Source organism: Vipera ursinii (genome assembly GCF_947247035.1).
Source record: "Vipera ursinii genome assembly, chromosome: 13".
Lineage (NCBI taxonomy): Eukaryota > Metazoa > Chordata > Lepidosauria > Squamata > Viperidae > Vipera > Vipera ursinii.
Window position 1 is genome coordinate 17,484,035 of NC_139526.1, and position 23,296 is coordinate 17,507,330.

Here is a 23,296-nt window from a genome sequence, read left to right on the forward strand (position 1 = left end):
GCGCTACTGCGCAGGCGTAGCTACACGCGCAGGCGTAGCTACACGCGCGCGCGCGTCCATCCGGGTCCTCCGCTCGCGGTTGCCGGGGCGGTTGCCATGGAGCCTTGGCCGGAAGTTGGGCGGCGGGTCCTGCGCGGGGCCATTGTGGAGAGGCTGCCGCGCCTGAGACCCCCGTCGCTTCGCCGGCATGTCGCGGAGCCCCAGCGAGGCCGCCCCGGAGCGGGAGTCGGTGAGGGCCGGAGGGAGACCGGAGGGGGAGAAGAGGCGCCCCGTCCGCCCGTCCGTCTCGCCTCCCGGGGACTGCAGCTCCCATCATCCCCAGCCAGCCGCCGGGGATTAGGGGGACGGGGGCGGTCGCAGAACCGGGGGAGCTGCTTCGTCGGGAAGGGCTGGCAGGACGATCCGGAGCATTAATAGGGGAGGGTTTCTCCCCCCTCCCAAGCGGGGGAACAGGGAGACGCGAGGTGAACCCTGCCCGTTCACACGTTACGGGGCTGCCCAGGCAGCGTCCTGAACTCTGGGGCTGACCCGGCCTCTGGGACTCGGGGAAACCCGGGTGGAAATCTCCTGCAGAAATGCCTTCTTCCTCCTTTTGCTTCTCCTGAGGCTTCGTATCGGGAGTCCCATGTTCCACTGCACTCAGCCGGGCTGCTGGTTGGGGAAGGAGGCCCCTGCCCACGCTGAGAGGGCAGGCCAGGAGTGGGGTTGGCTCTCGGCTTGGACACAAGGGGCTTTCTGGAAAGAGAGAGCCAGCAAGCCCCACTCCTTAGTAGCAGAACTGATGGTGTTCCCTAGTTGGGTAATGAAAGGTCTGCAAGAAAATTAGCCAGTTCAGAAAGCAATGAAAGATCCCACAGTTCTCCTCCTCCTCCACCACCACCACTCCTCCGCAAATCCCTCTCCCTTCTGGCAAATAGGATGTTACTTATTTGGGTAATGAAATGTCTGCAAGAAAACCAAGCTCAAAGGGCACCAAGGACCCCACAGTCCTTCTCCTCCTCTGCAAATCCACTCCTTTCTACCATTGATGGTATTATCTAGTTGGGTAAAGAAATGTCTGCAAGAAAGCAACCAACCTCAGAGAGCAGCAAGGACAACACCCACAGTTCAACATTGAGCTACAAATATTCTTGTCTGTCTGTCTGTCTGTCTGTCTGTCTCTCTCTCTCTCTCTCTCTATCTATCTATCTATCTATCTGTCTATCTATCTATCTATCTATCTATCTATCTCTGCTCTCTGTCTCTGCTATCAACCATCCGTCTGTCTCTCTCTCTCTCTCTCTCTCTCTCTCTCTCTCTCTCTCTCTCCGTTAATACTAGACCAACAATCCAGGAAGTAAAGACAGAGCAACACTGACAGAGCAAGCCCCTAGTAAATAAACGGGGAGCAAATCCCCCTCCCTTCTAACACAGATGATGTTCCCTAGTTGGGTAATGAAACTTCTGCAAGAAAACCACCAAGCTCGGAGAGCACCAAGGAGCCCATCCATTAGATGTTTTATAGCTGTTTGTTCCAGAGAGTAACCTGCCTTCTGTCACAGGCCTCTTGATGGCTGATGATGGATGGATGTTATTATTTTTCTGAGTTTCCTGAGTAATTTAGATTGCTCATATTCCAGCCATCTCAGGCTAAAGGTTCTGGGATAAGTGGGTAAGAAAGCCTCAGAGGATCAGCTTCCACTCAGAGTTGATCATACTGATGGGCCACTGCGCCATATCGCTGAATGCTAACCTCATAAAAACATTTAGATGCTTAACAGCAGCATCGTATTTTATAATAATTATGTCTTTACAGGCTGAAGATAATTCTCCTGCCCTGACTTATGACTCTGATACAGAAACAGTAAGTTGGGCTAGATATCTTTCAGTTCTCTTATTTTCTATAAATTGATCGTGGACGGATTCAGATGTCACGCTAAAAAAAAATAACAGTTTGCTGATCAAACCATAATAATGTGATTTGTGCTTCATGTTAATCCAAAATAAACTGGCAAACAAACTGGAGCCTATCTATAACACTCAAGCTATACAAAGAAAATTTTTGCAGTCAATTCATACAGCTGTTTGCTTTCGGATTTTAAACTCTTCTGAGTATTTTTTTCCCCCTGGTCTTTTTAAACACTGGAATTGATGTGGACTTAAAAACACTGGGTGCTCTCGTGGCCATCGGATTCCGATAAATCTGTAATTGCAAGAGAGTTCTGCTCACAAAATGGAGCACCAACAGGGAATTCGCCAAGAAAAATTCCCCGGTAACAAATTACAACACAAAGTCTTTTTTGTTTCGTTTCGTTTTACAGACGCTGAAGAAGAAAATGTCTCGCAGGCCTGCAAAATCAAGTAAGTGTCACATCACCGCTTTGGCTGAGACGGTGCCCAATCTGTGAGACAAACTAATCTTAAAAATCGGCCAGTTTTCATGGTGGTTGTTGTTAGTTGCGAAGTCGTGTCCGACCCATCGCGACCCTATGGACAACGTTCCTCCAGGCCTTCCTGTCCTCTACCATCTTCTGGAGTCCATTTAAGCTCACGCTTCCTGCTTCAGTGACTCCATCCAGCCACCTTCTTCTCTGTCATCCCCTTCTTCTATTGCCCTCGATCTTTCCCAGCATTAGGCTCTTCTCCAGTGAGTCCTTCCTTCTCATTAGGTGGCCAAAGTATTTGAGTTTTAGCTTCAGGATCTGGCCTTCTAAAGAGCAGTCAGGGTTGATCTCCTCTAGGACTGACCGGTTTGATCGCCTTGCAGTCCAAGGGACTCGCAGGAGTCTCCTCCAGCAACAGAATTCAAAGGCCTCAATTCTTTGGCGCTCAGCCTTTCTTATGGTCCAGCTTTCACTGCCATACATTGCAACTGGGAAGACCATAGACTTGACTATACGTACTTTTGTTGACAGGTTTTCATGGTACTAGCTCATTTTATGGAAAGGGATCGAGAGGTAAAACTCAGTGCCCTTCTTCCGAAATCTTGACGCTTTTACCCAGCTCTTTTAAAAACATGTCGCATTTTTTCCTACCTGGTTAAGAAAGGCCTACTCAGTTACAGTACATGTCATGCAGCCCTTTTTATGTATACGTGCACATGATTGTGAAATATTTTTTTTCCTTTTTTTTGAGAGCCTAGAGAGCCTACTCATAACAAAATGATACGTTAGGATCTCGTTTGCTTTTCAAAGCTTTTAATCTTGGTTGTGTTTTTTTTGTTGTTGTTTATTTTACCTTCCTGCAGGTTCTCCATATACCTCTCACACCTGCCTCCATTCTAAAAGGAGTGGATTTCTGCGGACTTTGAAAAGCTCAGAGAGCAAACGCCTTGAGAGTCCCTTAGTGAAAGCCTCAAGGCAATATTGGCGTGGATCTCTGAAGCCAGGTGTGAAATCAGATCCTTCTTTGCCAGAGAATTCCGGAAACCGGTAGAATTGGGATTAAAATCCAGATTAAAAGCTCTGGTTAATGTGTAGCCAGGAGCTGAATTTGCACAGAGGGGGTGCCTTTGGCTGGATGGGATTGTCTTCCCTTAAGAGCTGGGGTGGCGCACTGGTTACAATGCAGTATTGCAGGCTGACTGCATTCCCACTGCCAGGAGTTCGATCCTGACCAGCTCAAGGTTGACTCAGCCTTCCATCCTTCCGAGGTCGGTAAAATGAGGAGCCAGGTTGTTGGGGGCAAGAGGCTGATTCTGCTGAGAGGGCTGTAAAGCCCTGTGGAACGGTATAGAAGTCTTAAGTGCTGTTGCTATTGCTATCTTTCTTGGTATCTCTGTCAGACCTGCCACCCCTTGTCTGCAATTGTATGGCAAAGCAAAACACAATGTGTATCCCTAGGTTCAACTTTTCCCTCCCTTGGTTCTCTCCCATTGCCCACCCCTACGTGACCAGTCAGTTCAGGCAGGATGCTTTTGTAATGATCAGTTCAGGCCACAGGATGGCGTGCAGCTGATATGACCTTGAAGCAGCTTCTCAAAGAAATACAGCCCTTGCTTTCATTTCCCCCCCCCCATACCTTTCCCCCTCCCTCCAGTTCAGGGGATCTGGCAGCCAGTGGTAGCGAAGCCCAAGCAAGCATTGAGGTGGCAGCTGACAACCCCATTCCCCTCTTCCCTAGGCACCTGGATGAGTCACTCCAAGTCCGATATTGGCATCAGAACTGCTTTCTCCCCTCTTCCTGGAAGCACACCCGAGTATCTCAAGGAGGCTTTGGGGATGAAGAAACCTAAACACGCTCGCTCTGCCAGCCGCGGTGAGTTCGAAGGCGTGGAATTCTGCCTCTTAGCTAGCACCAAGACCAATTTCAGAATTTTTAGGCTGGAATGCAGGGCTCCTCATCCTTGGCAACTTGCGGACTTCAACTCCCAGAATTCCTCAGCCAGCTTTGCTGGCTGATGAATTCTGGGAGTTGAAGTCCACAAGTCTTAAAGCTGCCAAGGTTGAGGAGCCTTGCTATAATGGATTCCAGCCGCTTTAGAAGAAGCGACGTACAAGGCTTTGGGTGAAAGACTTTGAAACAGATAGAATTATCTGGTCTCAAAATATTGTATCCCTGCCATTTCTTTTACCAGGCTACATCCCTGGAACTCCAGACTACAAGGAGAAGGAGGATATGTACGACGAGATAATTGAACTAAAGAAGGTTAGGACAAGCGTTTTCTATATCCTCCTCCTCCTCCGTGGAATGAACAGAGCAGAATTTTAGTTCCTAGCCTTTCACTCGCTGAAGCTTTGTCTTCCTGCTTTCTGGGAAATGTTTCAAAGTAACAGGGCGGGATGGGGATCTGCTGAGGATCTAAAGTTGTCCTAGGCAAGATTGCTGGGAAGGAAAAAGAGACGGGATTCTCCGATGCCACCACGTGAGATAAATTTTCTCCTGTCCTCTTCCCCCCCCCTCCCCGTTTACCGTCTCCTTGCTCAAGGATTCTGAGAGGTTGTTTTTCCCCCCACCCTCCTTCCACGGTAGACAATCCAAGCTCAGAAGTGCGAAGCGGATCGGATGAAAACCAAACTCCGGCGGGTGGAAGAAGAGAACAACCGGAAGGACAAACAAATTGAGCAGCTTTTGGACCCCTTCCGGGTAAAGTTGTGGAGGGTATCTTTCGGACGGCTCCCAACAGCTCTTTCGTCTTCTGACCGAGGACGGAAGGCTCTGGCTTTGGGCTTTCTAAGTCTGCGGGGGCGAATCTGGCAGGGCTAGCCTTGATTCAGCAAACCCCAAAGCACATTCTCCAGTTCCCTAATCGGGAATGCTCAGCGCCGCGTGGGTTTCTTTGTTTTGTATTTTTCGCAGTATTCTGAATTTAGCTGGTTACGGACAGAACAGAAAAGTGAGAGCAGCTTGGTAAATGCACCTTTTTTTTTTGCCCTCCCCCTTCTGTTCGGCATTTATAGCTTTCCAGAACCAGAAATGTACACTAACGAGGCAACCCTTTTTATTTTTCTCTTGGAATAGATGATCAATGGTTTGAAGCAGAAGATTCTCAGGCTAGAACAGCAGTGCAAGGAGAAAGACAACACCATTAAGTACGGAGAAAGGGTCAGATATTTTCCCCTGCCTCTTCCTTCTTGCAGAAGACTTAAGTTTTCCAACAACAATTTGGTCCTTTGCCTGTGGGAACCGCTGGCCACAGGTTTCTCCTGTGCTCGTGAAAACGTATCGCAGGCTGGGAGGGCAGAATAGGGAAATAATAAATGGGTTCTGTTTTATTTATTTTGACTTATAGCATCTCCCACCTGTCAGGGCCTGAAAGTGGAATATAGTCATCACTTTTATTTTATTATTATTTTTTATTTATTTATTGAATTTTTGTACCGCCCTTCTCCCGAAGGACTCAGGGCGGTGAACAGGGCATATAGATAGAAATACAAAAGTTAAAAGAAGATTAAATTATTGCCCAACATTGCCCTACCACTTAACATTGGTAGTGGTTCATCCATATGGTTAAGAAAGATTTAGGTTTAACCTCTGTCTCTCTGGACTCCGCCAATCCTTCTTCTCCTTTTGTGTCTGTTTCCTCCAAAGTCAACTCCAGGCAGATGTGAAGAATACCGACATGGAAGAAATGACCATCGCTCTGCATACTTCCTACCAAGAGGTATGAAAAATGGTTTGAAAGGGAGAAACATCGTTTTAAAAAAAACTCGGTGAAATGTTCCTCGTTGCATTTTCTGTGGGCAGTAATTAAGGCTCCATCTGTGCTCATGAGCTCCCCTAGAAAATTGGGGGTATCAATAGCCCTGACTTCTTTCCTACCACCTAGCTATGCAGAGATCGGTTTTTGTCCACACGTGGTTGATGGTAGAAGAATTTGTCCAGAATGGTGTAGGGTCCCCCACCTTGAGCAGGGGGTTGGACTAGAAGACCTCCAAGGTCCCTGCCAACTCAGTTGTTCTGTTATTAACCTAACTGATACTGCAGTGCCACTCGGAGGTGCCAATGTGAGCAACGAATGCATCCTCCAGATCCTAATTCCCCCACCCCCCGGATTCTGCAGAGTTGAGCTCGTTCCCAGAAAGGCACAAACCCACTGATCCCTAAAACCTCTTTTTACAGCTGCTTGTGACGTCTTTGGGATCATGTGATGCTGTCACTTTGGGTCATCCAAATATTCTCTGGTGTCTTTTCTTTCTGGGTTCCTCTTGACGCGTTTTCCTTAAGAGGAGAACCACGTTTGCTTATGATGGTCTACCATAGCCCAAACCTAGAAGGATTTGCCTGTGAATGAAAGCGGTTAGTTGGAAACGAGCTGCCAGAGTCTTCCCGGGGCCGTTTTTTTTTTTTTTTTTGCGTACTTATGAAACGGCTTCCTTTGGTGGTCCTCGCTAGGTTGGATAATATTCTCTCCCCCTTTGCAGATCCAGCGCCTCCAGGACCTGCTGACACACACCAGAGTTGTGCAACGAAAGTACGTTTATTACTTCGGGACTTTCTGCATCTGCTTAACTTTTTGCTGGCTAGTTTCTATTCTTCACTAATTGCGGTTCAGGAAGTGAAATGTAAACTTTAAAAAAAAAGGTCACCAGCTACTTGTCATTCTCTTTGTTTAGCTTGGTTAGCAGACTCTGTTCCATTCTCGCAATTCCCATCAGAAGCTTTCATTTTACCCTAAGAAATGGTAAAAGGTGTGTGTGTGTGTGTGTGTGTGTGTGTGTGTATACATATACATGTACATATACATGTACATATATACATATATATATATACATATACATATATATACATATACATATACATATATATACGCATACACACACACACACACACACACACACACACATATAAAGAATATATTCTGCCTAGCTGATTGATTTGATGATGTGCTGTCAAGGCACTTGTCAGCTCTAAGCAACTACTAGACAATTCTGTGTCCTGCTCAGGATAAAGTAACGGCTTCCCAAAGTTTCTATTGTCTCATTCAAACCTGAACGGGGGACAGAAAAAAAAACAAAATTTGCCATCAGAAAGGTGGTGATTTTACACCGACTTACAAAACTGCAAACAATAGGATTCGCCTTTAAAGCCTTACTGGAGGGAGTGCCCTGTAATCCTATCAAAGCCTGTTTTATTTATTTTTTTATTTTAATTCCATTTATATCCCGCCCTTCTCTGAAGACTCAGGGCGGCTTGCAAGCTTAGCAGTAGCCTTCATTCTATGTATATGCCTGCTTATTAGGGCTTTCACACACACCCCAAGCGGCATTATTGAATTTAGGGCCCTTCATAAACGCAGCCGTTCCTTTCTGCTGCACTATGATCAGGGAAAACACAGAACTACGTTTCAGAATAACAGGTAGTCCTCTGTTTACGGTCACAATGTTGTCTAAAATTTCTTTTTTCTTTTTTAATGTTTTGTTGATTTTTAACATACACCTTAATATTTGGTAAACATGGTGTTGTCTGGGTTAGTGTTTAAAAAACAGCAACAATTATTTTCTATAATTCTATAATCCACATAATAGCTTTGCTTGATTTCCTTCTCCCAATAATATTCTCTTTAGCCAACCTTAAATTAACACACTTCTCATTTAAATAAATGACAATTAAATCTAAACATTTTTCTCCCGTTTCTGCAAATAATAACCACATCAGTATAAAGCTTCTTTTCATTAACCATCTCGATTGCCTCATCATACATCCTGTTTACATTCTTGTTTAAATGTGTTTTCCCCACAGTATTCACAACATTCTTACTCCTTAAGATTTTCTCAACATTAGTTACACTTGCATATTTAAATCTTTTTTTTCTCATGCAAGAATTTTGGCTAGGATTTCTGTTGCTCAGCAACTTGGTGCGATGCATCCCAATCTTGCTGTCTTTGGCTCTCCTCGCCCGGGCTTTGACCCAAACCTTCACAAACCCTGCAAGCCACCAACAACTTCCTGCACTGAGGATGGGAGTTGAGTTGCGTTCTCGGCTAACTCCTTTCTCACTGATTGAAGGAACAAGCTGTCAGGAACGGTTGGTGCACCCCAACCCTAACCAGTCTACCTCTTTCGATAGCCCCTGGCAACTTCTAGGAAAGAAAGGCCACGATCAGGTGTGTCAACGTGGACGCAAAAGGCCTCAGGGATGATTGCCAGCACCCACAGTTCCAACGCCAGCCGCCGGAAGGCTTAATGTTGAGCTAGCGTCCACAATTAAAAATAAACTTTTTCTTCCTAAATCCCAGCTGAGGTTGGTTTAATAGATGTGGGAAGAAGTCCCAATGGAGATGTTTTCTCGTGGGCTTCTGGTTGCTTACAAAAAAAAAATAAAAGACTGAATACTAAAAGTTTCTATAAGATCAGATGAAAGATTCAGAGGAGGAAGAAGCTGACCACAGCTCAGAAAGAAGATAGAAAAGAGTTTGTGCAATCCAAGGACGGTTGGCGGATTGTGGTGCTCAAGGTTGTTTCGTGGAAACGTAGAGTAAGACTCGACTTCATCTTGTTCCCCGAATGTCACTTTCCCCCCCCTCGCCCCCCCACAAGGTAGTGAAATGAATAGAAAGCGGAGGGGGGGGGGAAAGAAGGGCCAGATTGCATCTTTGCAACTCCTGACCTAGGACCCTGTTTGGTATTCGAACTACTTTTGGCTTCATTCACCCGTTGCCAAAAACAGAAATCCACAAGGCCCACTGTACCTTAGTCTCACAGGTGGCCACAGGCAATTCTAAATAATTTTTTTTTAGAATTCTGATTCGAAATATTAGTTCAGACAATAGTAAACGGCAGAACGGGGGTTGAACTTCTTAAGTATCAATGCATTTATTTCCTTCCTTTTCGCTTCCCGTTCCTTTCTTTTCCTTCCCTTCCCTTCCCTTCTTCATATTTTGGTGGCATCCCACAAATTATTAAGATGTCTACTGTTAACGTGAGCCATGCAAAATCCAGGCATTGTCCCAAGGAACAAACGTTAGAATTTTATCTGAAATTGAACCCAGCAGGAAAATGTAAGGTAGAGTAAACCGGGGGAAGCGTCATGATTGCAAACGATCTCTTGGATTTCAGGGAGGCCAAAATTTATTTTATTTTTATTTTAATTCCATTTATATCCCGCCCTTCTCCAAAGACTCAGGGCGGCTTACAAGCTTAAGGCTGATTTGTCTTTACTCGGTCATCAGAAAGCTTAGAAGTGTCGCTATTTTCACCAGGCAGGCGGTCGAGCGTGGGGTAAAGGAGGGAGCGAGACACTGGCACATTTTAGATTGCCGTGGCAGCGGATTTTCTCTTTCTTGAGTCTAGAGCTTCTGAGAGCCGGCGTCAGAAAGTGCTCGGCACGGCCCTCTTCCAGCTCTCCGAAAGGATGAAGGAGCTGCAGGACCAGAACGAAAGGCTGAAAGCAGATATGGACCACGCTCTGAGCTGCTTCCTGTCTCCCAGCCAGGCCAAAGGTAAGCCTCCCGATTGCTCTGACAATTCTCCAAAACGCTTTTTCGCAACCCTTTAAGGTGGGCGGACTTCAGCTCTGCTGGCTGGGGAATTCTGGGTTATTGAAGTCCACCCACCTTAAAGTGATCAGGGTTGGGGAACCCTGCTCTGAGGGAACCAGACATGGTTTGACAGACGTCACCGGGACATCTAGCATCACATGGATGAAGAACACTCAAAAAAGACAAACGTTTGGGGGAAACTTAAGAGCTGGGAATCCCTTCAGCCGCCAAAAAGCATCAGGGATTTGCCGTACGAAGAGAGTCCTGCGCGCGGCCGCTTGTCTGCCTCTTGCTTGCTCTCTCCAAAAGCACGGTGAAAAATGTCTTGCTCGGGAGTAAGCAAGGCAGGAGCTCCCTCCCCCAATAGCTGATAAGGGAATCTCTGAAAATTGCCCATTGATAGACCTTCTTCCTATCCTTCCTTCCTTCTCTGGCCTTGCTCTCATCCTCATCCTCAGAGGCATCTTGAGAGACGATCAAACTTTTTAGCAAGGGAATATGCACTTCTAGCTTTTGCAGTCAGTCCCCCCTCTGGTGGTTCTTGGGGCTCAGTCCTTTGTGGGTTCCCCACCCACCCCAATTTTGAAAACTGTATTCCTTTTCCCCAGATTATCTTGCTCGCCAGAGGCAGAAACTGGTCCAATGGATTTCTGACGGGGGAAAAGTAAGTGGGAGTCATTCCTGAGTAGTCAGCTGCTAACCATGTTCCGTGGGCCACTTGCACGAGCCTCGATGAAGAATCAAGAGGTCCGGGACTTAACTTCCTTAAAAACAGCACGATATCGGTCAGTGAGCGATGACGGTTTCAGGGTCCAGCGTTAGCTTACATTGCCATCTTTTGTGAGGGTTGCCTGTGAATTACAGACCAAGGTCAGAAGCTGCTCATCAGGACACCCCAAAGGAGAAATTTCGTGCTGGTTCCACCACCAGAAAGGGGGTGAAACGTGAGAGGAGCAGCTAGCTTTCCTTTTGCAATCTGCCCCCTTCGCCGATTCGGACTACATCCCCCAGCATCCAGAAGGCCAGGGGAAAGATCTCAAAGACCGCCTATTGTGGAAGGCAGCTTAGATCTTTCCCCCCCCCCCAGCCGAACTGCTTCCCATTAAAGCACGTTTTATTTTTCTTGTGCTTCTAGCTCAATAAATAAGTGCAGAAGGAGGTAACTTGTAAGGAAAAAAAAATACTCCAGGTGATTAGTGTTTCTTTTCTTTTTCTTTTTTTTTTCCTCTTCCAGGAAATGGAGGAGGGGTTGCGGCCTTCGGAGACCAGCGGGGGGCTGTTGCTCCCTCCCACAGCTTCTGAAGAAGTGGATCACTCGGTTGCTAAGGAATCTGTTCTCCCAGCAGAGCATGAACCTCTCCGCAAGACGGTAGTAGGGCTGAGAGACCATATTCTCGTCCTTCAGGATCAGCTGGCGGTTAAAGGGTTAAGTTCCTGGGGATCCGCCAACGTAGCCCAACTCCTGTGTGTTGCAGATTTGGGGGAGAAACCCTCCAGCTTTTCTCTCCCCCCACCCCTCCCAGCCAGCCCCCCCACTCCTCTTCCCACCAGTCCAAAGCCAATCCAATGCTGTACCAATGAGATCCGTCTGGTCCTTCTGCAGGGTGGAAATCCAGCAGCTGAAAGAGAAGTTGAGAGAGCTGGAAGAGAACCAGAAGAACGACTGTAGGCAGGCTAGAATTGATGTGACACAGCCTCATGATCAGGTAAAAAAACAAAAAACAAGATCCTCTTCCAACCGTTTAATTTGCCTGGTGAGCTGTGTTGTCTAATATTGACCACTTTGGCTTCTGTCGAAAAGCCCCAGAAGGTTTGGGCTCTGTCTGGCTGTGGATCTTAATAGTTTCTTGGACGGGTTTCCCTCCGAAGACCTTCCTGCAGCCAAGGATCTAGTTTTACATTTCTGCAGTGTCAAAAGAGACGAGAAACTTCGATACACTCCTGGTGGCGAATGATGTAGGGCCTCCTGGCAACTAAGGCAGGCTCAGCGAGAAACGTGGCGTTCTGGGAGATCCATAATGGCCAAAGATGTTATTGTCAGGACCTTGGCCGGTGAGATTTCTGGTCCTGCTCACCCTCATGTCATTTTGCGAATGGCAAGAGGCCTCTTAAATGCTGCAGCAAAACTCCACCGTCTCTGAACTTAGCCTTCAAATCTGTCTCTCTCCCCTCTTCTCTCTTTCTTAACCCAGTGACACTCTAGTTCTGCAAGTCATGAAAGATCAGGTCCATGCTTGAGGGTCCAATTTAACTGATTTATTGTAATTCCTGCCCGTGGACAAGAATCTTCTCAACTCGCGGTTAGGACCTGCTAGGCGTTAGAGAAGGGTCAGTGGAATATTCAAGGAAGGTTGGACTTAGTTGTTTGTGGCTACGTAAGGATTCTAGGCTGATGCCTCTTTTTAACTCCATCCCCAGGTTCTGTTACTCCTACAAATCCAGAGTTTCTCAGCCTTAGCAACTTTAATCTCTCTGGACTTCAACTCCCAGAACTCCTGACCTACGCAGTCATCACTTAACGACAATAAATCGGGACTGTCAGAACGGCTTTTGCTAAGTGCCACGGTCATGTGGCGTGCTTTACACAAACGCATCACTTTCTGATGGAACTCTGGTCCCACTTGCTGTCATTAACTGAGGACTATCTGTAGACCCAGTTCCTGAAAATAGCTGCGTTTGGGGGTTACACAATGACTTTTTCCAAACTCCAATCCTGCTGCGTCAATTGTGTCTCTAAGGAGTGTTTTGCAACTGAGCACAGAAGCATCCTAGCTTCCTCCGTTACGTTCAAATCCAGATTCCTGCTTCTTCCCCTCTTAGGCTCCAGATTCATCTTCCGAGCTGTGCCCTTTGTCTAGCGTTGGTGGTGGTTGCAAAGCAGGGAGGGGAGAGGAGGAAGAAGAGGAAGAGAAAACAGCAGCCGTGAGACTCATTCGGCCCGCATTCAGCGCTCACGTCACACAAGCATCCCTTGAGGAACAGTAAGTAGGAAACAGGTGGCTTTAATGTGGCCTTCATAAGCTGAGTGGTCCAGCAACCCAGCCCAGCTTGTCTTTGTGGCTTAGTTTAGTGAGTCAAAGGAAGAAAAGAGAACAACCCCCCCACACACACCCCGCCCGAGGGCCCACTCAAACAATCAGAAATCTTATCATCATCTAGATCAGGGATGTGCAAACCTGGCAACTTTTAAGACCTGTGGACCTTACCTCCCCCGCTGGCTGTGGAATTCTGGGAGTTGAAGTCCACAAGTTTGCTAAGGTTGGACACCCCCGTCTAGAGGCAGTTGGTCTGCACCCCCTAGATACCAAGACGTGGAATCCAAAGCATTTCAGCCAAAAGGCATTTCCCCCACCCAACACCCCCAGGCTGCGTTGCTCACCGGCTGTCGCAGCTGCACATACACACGTACACACAGCAGCAGCAGCAGGCTCAGCTCTGCAGAACGGAGGCCCAGAGCAAATGCCTGTATTTAGACCAGAGGTGGGAAAACTGGGCCCCTTTATGACTTGTGGACGTCAACTCCCAGAGGTCTTGAGCCACCAGGGCTGGCTGAGGAATTCTGGGAGTTGAAGTCCACAAGTCAGAAAAGGGCCCAAGTTCCCCACCCCTGATGTAGATGCTGCCTACGCTGGCATCCCAAGCTGGGCCTGAAGACCTCACCTCTTCGGTGGAGATTCCTAAGGCTCGCCTTTTTCCCCGGTGTGAGCATTCTCCCTGACACCAGATTCAAGGATTTTGAATTGTGATTCATAAGGCAGCAAGTGGATTTGCTCTCCTCCTTCTCCACCACCACCCCATCATTAATGTATTGCCCCCTCCCTTTCCTGAGCTGGGCTCCAAGACCACCATATACGGGGACTGCAACAAAGAAATTAAAAGACACTTGCTCCTGGGGAGGAAAGCCGTGGCAAATCTAGACAGCACACTAAAAAGCAGAGACATCACCCTGCCAACAAAAGTGCGTATAGTCAAGGCTATGGTCTTCCCAGTTGCAATGTCTGGCAGTGAAAGCTGGACCATAAGAAAGGCTGAGCGCCAAAGAATTGAAGCCTTTGAACTCTGGTGCTGGAGAAGACTCCTGCGAGTCCCTTGGACGGCAAGGCGATCAAACCGGTCAGTCCTGGAGGAGATCAACCCTGACCGCTCTTTAGAAGGCCAGATCCTGAAGCTGAAACTCAAATACTTTGGCCACCTGATGAGAAGGAAGGACTCACTGGAGAAGAGCCTAATGCTGGGGAAGATCGAGGGCAATAGAAGAAGGGGACGACAGAGAATGAGGTGGCTGGATGGAGTCCCTGAAGCAGGAGGCGTGAGCTTAGATGGACTCCAGAAGATGGTAGAGGACAGGAAGGCCTGGAGGAACATTGTCCATGGGGTTGCGATGGGTCGGACATGACTTCGCAACTAACAACAACTTTCCCGAGGACCTTCTTTCCTATTACATGTTTTGCACACAGAAACTAATGTGAAGGATAGATGTCGGAAGGAGCTTCCTTGACCTGGAGCCCGCAGGCTGGCAAGAATTGACTCTCTCTCTCTCACACTCTCTCTCTCTCTCTCTCTCTCTCTCTCTCTCTCTCTCTCTCTCTCTCTCTCTCTCTCTCTCTCTCTCTCTCTCTCTCTCTCTCTCTCTCTCTCCACTTTGGCATCTGAGGTTTTATGACTCTTGCCCCCTGCCACTTATCTTTTGCAGCAAGCCTCTCCCCTCCAGCGCTGGGAGGGAGAAAGCCGGGGAAGAGAAAGTGGGCTGGTCGATATTCAAATATTCACCTCTGGTCTTCACTTCCGATTCTGGTAATTTCCCTGATTTTACATTCTTACGTTTTTTACACGTTCGCTCCCTTTCACAATGGCAGGCTTCATCCCTTCGATCTTGGGTACAAAACTGATCTCATTTGAAACTTGGAGACAGAAGCGTGGCGGGGGTCAGCCCTTCTTGCTTGCTGGCTTGGCTTGGGGCAGGCGGGGGGGGGAGCAGTGCAGAACCAGATCTCCACTTTGAAGTTCCCTATTTGAAGCGGTGCTTCTCAATGTTGGCAACACTAAGCTGGAGCGGACTTCAGCTCCCAGAATCCACAGCTGGCCGGAGAATTCTGGGAGTTGAAGTCCACGCAGCTTGAAGTCGCCAAACAAAAGCTTTAGGAAAGGAAAAGGAGGAAGGACAGATTATGAAGATGGGTGAAGGGCAAGTTAGAGAAAATATTAATTTATTTTTATTTATTTATTTATTTATTTAGATTTATATACCGCCCTTTCCCGAAGGACTCAGGGCGGTTTACAGGGCATTTAAAAAACAGTCAATACAAACGTTAAAACAAATTAAAAGAGATTAAATAGAACCCTGAGAAAATTAAAAAATAGTAGGGGTCCCGGCAGTAGATCTTCCCCTTCCCATTTGGCATCCTCCAGTGTTGGTTTGCAGGGGGGGGGGGAGAAATAGAGTCCCCCTCGGAAACAAGTGGGGACCCATCTCTGCAGAGGTCAACTCCAGTAGAGAAGGCCTTTTATTCAGAGGAAATTGGCCCGTGAATTAACCCAGTAGGCAAGTCAGCTGGTCTCCTCATTTGTCACATGTAATGTTTCCCATCTGAGAACAGGAAGCCAGCGATGATGGTTTAGTGCTCAGGTTGTTGTTGGTGATGTGGAAACAAAGAGCAGGCCTGGAAACCACAAGTCTCCGAACTCTTGGTCTAAAAACGGACGCCCTTCCCCCCAAAAGCCTTGTGTGTCTCTGCTCCTTTTGATCGGCTCCGCTTCTCCTTTTGTTCCTTTCTAGCTACCACCTCCCGCGATCAACGGCAAGCCTCCCCCTCAAAGCGTGAGGACCACGGGGCCGAGTCAGACGACTCGGACGAGATCGTCACCACCACATCTTCCTGCCCATGAAGGACGCCTCAGCCTCTGGCTCCAGCAGTTCTGGGTGACGTCCTCTGGTGCTGCTCATGGTTCGAGAACCAAAGGCATCTTGGTTTGCCCCCTCCCACCCCACCCCACCCCTCCAAAAAAGGAGTGAGGGGACCCATAATGTAGCTGTGTCCACTTGGTGGTCTTCATGAGGGTTACAGAGGCACCCATCCCTTGCAAATGTGTTCCCCAGCGGTGTGCGGGTAGACCTCGACGTAGGACCACTGAGCCCCAAGGAAGACATTTGTTAAGTCATCTTTTCCCCATTTTACGACCTTTGTTAAGTGAATCCCTGCAGTTGTTCAGTTAATAACATGGTTGTTAAGTGAATCCGGCTTCCTTATTGGCTTTGCTTGTCAGAATGTCGCAATAGGGCAGGGGTCGGCAACCTCGGCTCTTTTATGACTCGTGGACTTCAACTCCCAGAATTCCTGAGCCAGCTATGCTGGCTCAGGAATTCTGGGAGTTGAAGTCCACGAGTCATAAAAGAGCCGAGGTTGCTGACCCCTGCAATAGGGGATCACACAAGCCCGGGACCCCGCAGCCGTCATAAATGTGAGTCCATTGCCAAGTGTCTGAATTTTGACCACGTGACCAGGGGATGCTGTGACGGTCGCAAATGTGGGAAAAAAGGTAGTACATCCCTTTTTTTCACGGCCGTGGTAACTTTGCACGGTCACTATACAAAGAGTTGTAAGTCAAGGACAGCCTGGGACGTTGTCAGAAGCAAATCAGCCAAACCAGACTTTGAGATATCGTCTCTCTCTTTTTAGCCTGTGTTGAATTCGGCTGCCGTTTGCAGCTGCTTCCCCCTCCGTCCGTGTGGTTCTTTAAACATCCAGCTTCCATTGTTCCACGTGCCCCCCCTCCCCCCCAAAAAAATATTCAGGTCTTCCTCTTCTGCTTCCATTCCGGTGGCGTCAGAGAAACTGGCATGCTGAAAGAGCCCGTTGTGTGTGTGTCACTTCTGCTGGCCGAAAAGGCGCATCCCAAGCTTGTTAAGATTCACATGCCTTTGGAAACAAAACCAAAGGCCAAGCTTGGTCGGCTGTGTCCGGCAAGATGGGGGTGATTTCCTGTAAGCAATAAAAGATGAAGAAGTTAAGTCATGTCTGGCCATTAGCTTTTTCCGTGTAATTCTCTTTTTTTTTAAAATCAGAAACAAAAGCTCCTTTTTCTCTAATCTCTGTCTCCCTCTTGCTGGAGACTGGAGTTAAAATTTTTGTTTTCAACATTCGATGCATTTACATACCTCACATCTTTCCCCCCCCCGCCCCCCCCAATGAATGTGGTTCTTTTTATGATACTCTGACCGGCTCAATGAATCTCCAAAGGTTGCTTTGCTCCAGGATTTTGACCCATTAAAGACGGGGAGCGACCCCAGCGAAAATCCGGATCAATATTACTCTACTTGAATTGGCAGCCTCTCCACTTCCGTTTTGAAGAAGGAGTCTTCAGCAGAGGGCTTCTAGTTTGTGGATGGAAGAGGTCCATGGGAGGTGGTCGAAAGAGAAGGAGTTTGATGCTTGCTTGTTGGGCTGCGCAGTGTTTCTAGTGTTTCCAGTGTTTCTCACATAGCAATAAGCAAGGACATACATTCCAATTTTGAAGCTACTAAGATTGTTGGACGAGAAGGCACAAAAACAGCCAGGGAAGTGATTGAAGCCTGGGCAACGGGCCCCTCGTCAGTCAACAAGAATGCTGATTTTATCACCAGCTTACCGGGTCCTTCAGAGGCGAGGCTTGGCAGCACAACAGCCAAGGACTTGATAACCAGCCATCCACACACCCCAATCAGCAACTAAAAAGCCACACACCACAGGCACCATATAAATACCAGGCACAGACCAGCCCAAAGCACGCAGAGAAGTTCCCTGAGGATTGGCTCCAGCGTGAGTCCAAAAGCTCAGAAGACAAACCTATGGTCCCGGTGACCGACCCAGATTGGCTCCTGCAACATTAGCCTGGGACACGTAGATCTGCCCTCATTTGTGAGAGTTTTTAGTGTTTACAAAAGAGAGAAGATGAATTGATGAAGAGAAAAGAGGACTCAAAGAAGGCAACCCTTCGGCTTTTCTGGTAACGGTTGATAATGGTGATTGTCCTAAGGGTGATCTACAGTTGGTGGATGTGATCACTGGAGCTGTCCCTGAGCATGGAGCTCTCCTTCAGAGAAAGCTGCTTGGTTGCCTTCCGAGCAATTTCTCTCTCTTTCTCTCTCTCTTTCTTTCCCCATTCAGCCTAAAGACGTTGGTCTCCCGACCCCGAATGCTTGTCAAATCCAGAACTGGGCCTGTTCTTTCTCTTTGGCTGACCATCCTTCATGCTAGACTTCGCAGCCAAGAAGGAGAGCCCCACCAGATGAATTCCTGCCGAATCCAGCAGCGGAAACTTCCCAGCTAGGAATCCCAAAGAGGCAGGTGCTGGAAACCGTCCAGGCAAACGGAGGAGGGAGAGGGGGTTTCACCCTTTCCTGAGCCCGGCAGATGAATTCCAGCTGCTCTTCCACTCGCATGGTTATCGTCACAACCGAAGGGAACCGTGGAGGGCTTTCTTAAACCCGTCAGTTTTCCGGACGAGGCTGTCCATGGTTCATTTGCTAATGACATTGACCCAGCTGGTGTCTTATTAATTTGGAGGAAGGGTGAGCCAGCTGTAATTAACCTCCAAGAAGCCTCTTTTAGCAGAGCCGGGGAATTCTCGGACTTCATTAGATCACTCAGGCCAAGACAGGAGCAAAATATTTCCCAGACTTTAGTCCTCAGGGGGGAAAGCTACCAGGATGAGTAATTTGATGGCACCAGGTCCTCTTTCTCACAACAGCGAGCAGTAAGGCTTGGTAACAACACACTTAACAAACAGGAGGCAGCAAGGAAGAGAGAGCTGCGTTCTCGGCAGGATTGAGCGTTTGTTAATCTGGGGAAGGGACGTCTACGTAAACCCATCATCCAAGAAACTGGCTTGGTTCTAGTTTGGCTTGACAGTAACGTGTTGCATCACGTTATTTGGCGGAGAACAACATCTGTTGGGAGGTCTGGCGGTGGGATAGCCAGTTGTTTCACACCCCTGTGAAATGTGCTTTTGTGGCTTAGGGATGCTTCCAGACAGCTGCTTTAATGATATTAGCCCATTTTTCGAAATAATGGACGGGCGCACAGCAGGAGAAACCACAAAAAGCACACTCGGTTCTCGGCAAGTTCTTTTGAAAAACGCAAGTTCTTTTATTCTCCTAGCTGAGCAAGGTCTGCAGGAAGACAGCCCTGCTGAATCCTTCGACACAAAGATGAGGAAAAGCAGATTATCTAGTTGTGTTTCAAGAAAGAGCAACGTTGGGTTTCCTTCCTAGGGGACTGATTCACTCCTAAGTATCCAAAATTCTATAAATACTTGTAAGCCATTTGAATGTTTTGAGGACAAGAAACTGCTGTGTGGAAGTTAACATTCTGGATTCCAGATATAAGCTGTGGCCGGACTCAGAAGTTCAATGGGCTACAATCCCGTAGACGTGAGTTTGAGAACGATCACATCGGAAGAGGTTGGTGTGGAAAAGGGAGAGGCGTTGGAGAACGTGGTGATAAAGATCGGTCTTCAGGAAAGAAGTAGGTGCCGTGGAATCTAGCCGTCATCAGACCTGCAGTCACAACATTGCTTTTGCACAATGGGGAGCGGTGAGAGAAAAGGTAGAGGTTATTGGTAGAGCAAGGTAAAGACTATTTCGCATGAGGCTATTTTGCACAGCTCAAGGTTCGCAGCGTCTTTGCATTTTCAGCAAAATGGAGGAGCGTGCCAAAAGCAGAGCTGAACACATCTGGCATGATGGCTTCTTGCTGACTTCCTGTTGTCAAATCCCTAAACTCAGTTAAGGTCAGGGAGTGACCTTTGTCACCAGTGGGGAAGAATGGATTTGTTTTTGAATCTAATAATTGCCTTCCTTCCTTCCTTCCTTCCTTCCTTCCTTCCTTCCTTCCTTCCTTCCTTCCTTCCTTCCTTCCTTCCTCCTTCCTTCCTTCCTTCCTTCCTTCCTTCCTTCCTCACACATCATCTTTCAAGCTCTTGAAGGATTCCACCCAGCTTTTAGAGAACAACTTCTAACACCCGAAGATCTGAAGTCATAAAAGTGGTCGCCTATGAACAATCCGGTATGGAAAGATGGAGTCGTTTTTTCCCCCTTCTGGTGTCCTGCAGATGTGTAGGGATCTAAGGCTCCCAGGATTGCAAATCATCACCACCACCACCATCCAGAAAAGTTGTGAAGACTAGAACGAAGAGGTTGAACCTTGAGACTCTGCTCAGGGAGTCTTCAAGGCATCTCTTGGTCTCCTGTGGCGTTGCAAGGGTCCGGTTGCGTTTGTCCAGCCAAGGTCAAAGCGAGCAAGGTGCACATTTAAAACAAAGCATCTCCTCCTCCTCCTTCCTTCCTTCCCTAGAAGCCTTTTCCAAGAAGTAAGTTTTCATTTGGCAAATTCTCCCAAATTAAAACAGGTTGGCTGCTTCGTCAACAGCCACCGTGCGTCTTTTTAACCCCCCCCCCTTTTTGCGTTTCCCACATTGCTTTTTCAAACAAAGGAACAGAAGGGGTGGGTGGAGAAGGGTATTTAGGCAAAGCGACATAGGAAGCGCCTGAAAAATTACAGACGGCGGCCCAGGCAAGTGAGCCATAATTGTTAAGGGATTGCTCGCCATCTGCTTCCTTGTAAGGCGCATTTCCTAAATAGGATCAAATGGATCTCGCAGATTAGAAGAACTTCGCCTGCCCGGCCAGGATAGTCACTCGGGCTGCAGGGCACAATTGTATTATTCGAAAGGCAAGCTTCCCGCTGGAGGGCAAGAAGCGAGAAGGAGTTTAACCTCGGCCTCTTGTTTTAGGCCAGCATGACAAATGTTCTGCCTGCATTTTCACTTGTTTTAGGCTGGGTACTTGCAAACCACCAAGGCCGGGCAAGTGGGCCCCCTGCCCTTATTTTTTAAATGCCAGATGAAGTGTGGGACGTGGGCACCAGGGCAAAGGCTTCTGAAGGGTGGCATCTTGGTTAATCCATGACCATTCTGGAGGCAGGGAGCAGACTCTTCTAGTACTGATGATGTAACTTAGTTGGGTCAAGAAATGTCTGCAAGAAAACAGCCAAGCTCAGCATCAAGGACCCACATTCTCCTCCTCCTCCTCCTCTCTGCAAACCCCACTTTCTTCTAGCATTGATGACGTGACCTATCCTAGTTGGGTCATGAAATGTTTTCAAGAAAACAACCAAGCTCAAAGAGCACCAAGGACCCCATAGTTCAACCCAGAACTACAAATATCCTTGTCTATTGGCACTTCACCAGCTTGCCTGGGACCTGTTCTGCATTCTTGAATGACCCGGTCCACCATTGTGTGCAAATCTTAAGAGAATGATTACTGTGGAATTCTGGGAGTTTAAAGTTCATCCCTCTTCAAATGGCCACGGTTGAGAAGCCCGATTGGACCGCCGTGGTTATACAGATCTGTGATGATGGGAGTTGTAGTCCTCTCTGAAGGAGGCTTTCTTTCACATAAAGGACCTCTTTTTTTTACAGTTCCTGTGAATGAGACTTTTAACCAAAGCGTAGACGGCAAGGCACAGTTTAGCTGTGGCTCAGAAGTCAAGTTTTGAAGCAGCTAGGGGTGTCTGTGTGTGTGTGTGCGCGCGCATGTGTATATTTCCATCCCTGCCATTGTGATGATGTAATTGAGGAGATGCAGAAGGAAGGGGAGGAGATGCTGGGCTGAAGTAGGAGCTTCAAAGCTTAAAACATCTGGAGGCACAAGGCTGATCCGCTGTGAAGGCAGAGGAAATGAGGCTTTGGGATGGGGGGGGCAGTGCCACCCTGATAAGGGCGTCTTCTTTCCGCTGCTCAGGAAAGGAAGATAGAGACAGGCTTACAAAATGTGCTAATCCATAACAGGCTCCCCACCTCGGCCTTCCTTAGTTTTTGCCCATTTGTGGGAAGGGATGGAAGGAAGGAAAGAAAGAAATGAAGGGAGGGAGGGAGGGAATAGGAAGAAGGAAGGAAGGAAAGGAAGGAAGGAAGGAAGGAAGGAAGGAAGGAAGGAAGGAAGGAAGGAAGGAAGGAAATCACTTCCTTTTGCCAGCCATTTATGTTTGCCCAAAGCGAGCACATCGGTGGCCTTTTATCACCCCTGGGAAAGAACTGCCCTCAACCTTCAAACTTCTTGCACAGTAAACGCATTAGGAAAAAAACACGCATCTTTGAATGAATGAAACAGCATCTAAAAGACATGCTCAGTGGCTGCAACTCTTTGAGCTGAGAAAGGAAGTCCGGAGAAGCTTCCTGCGTGACAAAAGGGATGCAGGGAGGAAACGGCACATATTCAGAACAGCTTAAAGAGAGCCCCACACTTGGTCCATGAGCCGGCTGGGTCGGCTTTAATTGCGTTTTAACGATTTGGTGATGGAAAAGATTTGAGGGTGGTCCCCGTTAAGCCAGCTTCCCAGTGCTGCTTTGTTCTCGGGTGAAACCATCCTAAATTTTACACCCCCATCCTTTCTTAAATACTTCAGTGATCGCTAAACAAAAGGTCTTAAACAGACAATAACGAAGAGTTGAGCAAATGGTATATAATCTGCAGGACGGGCTTTCGAATTAAAAGGAGGATTCCTGAAAAGTAGACGGCAAGTTTTATTTTTCACGGGACGCATTCCTCCCTAATGTAAACCATTTGCACAAATGTTCCCCCCATTCTCTCCCCATCCATAGGCTAATCTTTGTGAGGCCCGGCAATAAATTTAGGACATTTAAAAAAAAAAAAGCTACTTGTTAGCATGTTCCGTTTCTTTGCGCCATCTTGAAGCTAATCGGAACAAACTTCTTCCTAGTCTTAAAGAGGATATATTTGGCTTGCCTTCTGCAAGGGGGGTGAATTTCATCCAGCCAGGATTGGCGCTAAATTATTCCAATATGAGGTCTGGCCCGGGCCCAGTTTTATGCTGTGCGGATAATATCCAGCAGATCCAGGATCAGCACGTGACGGGTATTTAATTTAAGCCAGGGAATGAGGGGACCGTTTCCAAACTGCATCTAGGATTTGAGAACCGTTCAGCCTTGGCAAGAGCTCGTATGAAAGGTGGGGAGAGAAAACAAGCCTCTTTTTTGCATGGAACGAAGCAGCCAAACAGAATGAGGGCTGTAGTACCAGAGCAGAAGGAAGGCAAGTTGTAAAAAAAAAATCACTGCAAATGACAAAATTAGGGAGTAATGCTTGTAACAATGGCGCTGCCGTTACACCGAGTGAGCCGACGGGCTCAGAGTGGGACTTTCATTTGCCTGAAACTAGTCAGTTTTGCTGGCCATTGATGGTTATGTCAGAGGACCCCCAAGTTCTAAAATTTGGGGAGGACAGTGATGCTTTACCCCCATCATGGCTGGCTAGCAATGCTGGCTGGGGAATTCTGGGAGTCCACCTGTCTGAAAGCTGCCAAGTTTCAGAAACACTGAGCCTTGTCCTGCTCTGAGTT

General features: G+C 47.7%; 1 protein-coding gene across 1 annotated transcript; it reads left to right on the forward strand.

The window, feature by feature from the left end:
• Window positions 1-98: 98 nt before the first annotated feature.
• On the forward strand, window positions 99-16,908 carry IQCE (IQ motif containing E). Its single transcript, XM_083372493.1, has 18 exons — window positions 99-229; window positions 1,796-1,843; window positions 2,301-2,340; window positions 3,227-3,367; window positions 4,102-4,236; window positions 4,556-4,626; window positions 4,951-5,064; window positions 5,278-5,328; window positions 5,440-5,510; window positions 6,010-6,082; window positions 6,843-6,892; window positions 9,712-9,860; window positions 10,508-10,563; window positions 11,134-11,324; window positions 11,503-11,605; window positions 12,720-12,880; window positions 14,593-14,693; window positions 15,676-16,908. The coding sequence occupies exons 1-18, from the start codon at window positions 188-190 to the stop codon at window positions 15,783-15,785; spliced, it is 1,707 nt and encodes a 568-aa protein (XP_083228619.1). The 5' UTR covers window positions 99-187; the 3' UTR covers window positions 15,786-16,908.
• Window positions 16,909-23,296: the final 6,388 nt, after the last annotated feature.

Excerpts from the sequence above, each read along its gene's own strand:
- IQCE (XM_083372493.1), top strand. The coding sequence starts at position 188 with ATGTCGCGGAGCCCCAGCGAGGCCGCCCCGGAGCGGGAGTCG. Across the intron at positions 6,893-9,711 it reads ACCAGAGTTGTGCAACGAAA|AGCTTCTGAGAGCCGGCGTC; the intron begins GTACGTTTATTA and ends TCTTGAGTCTAG. Across the intron at positions 9,861-10,507 it reads GTCTCCCAGCCAGGCCAAAG|ATTATCTTGCTCGCCAGAGG; the intron begins GTAAGCCTCCCG and ends CCTTTTCCCCAG.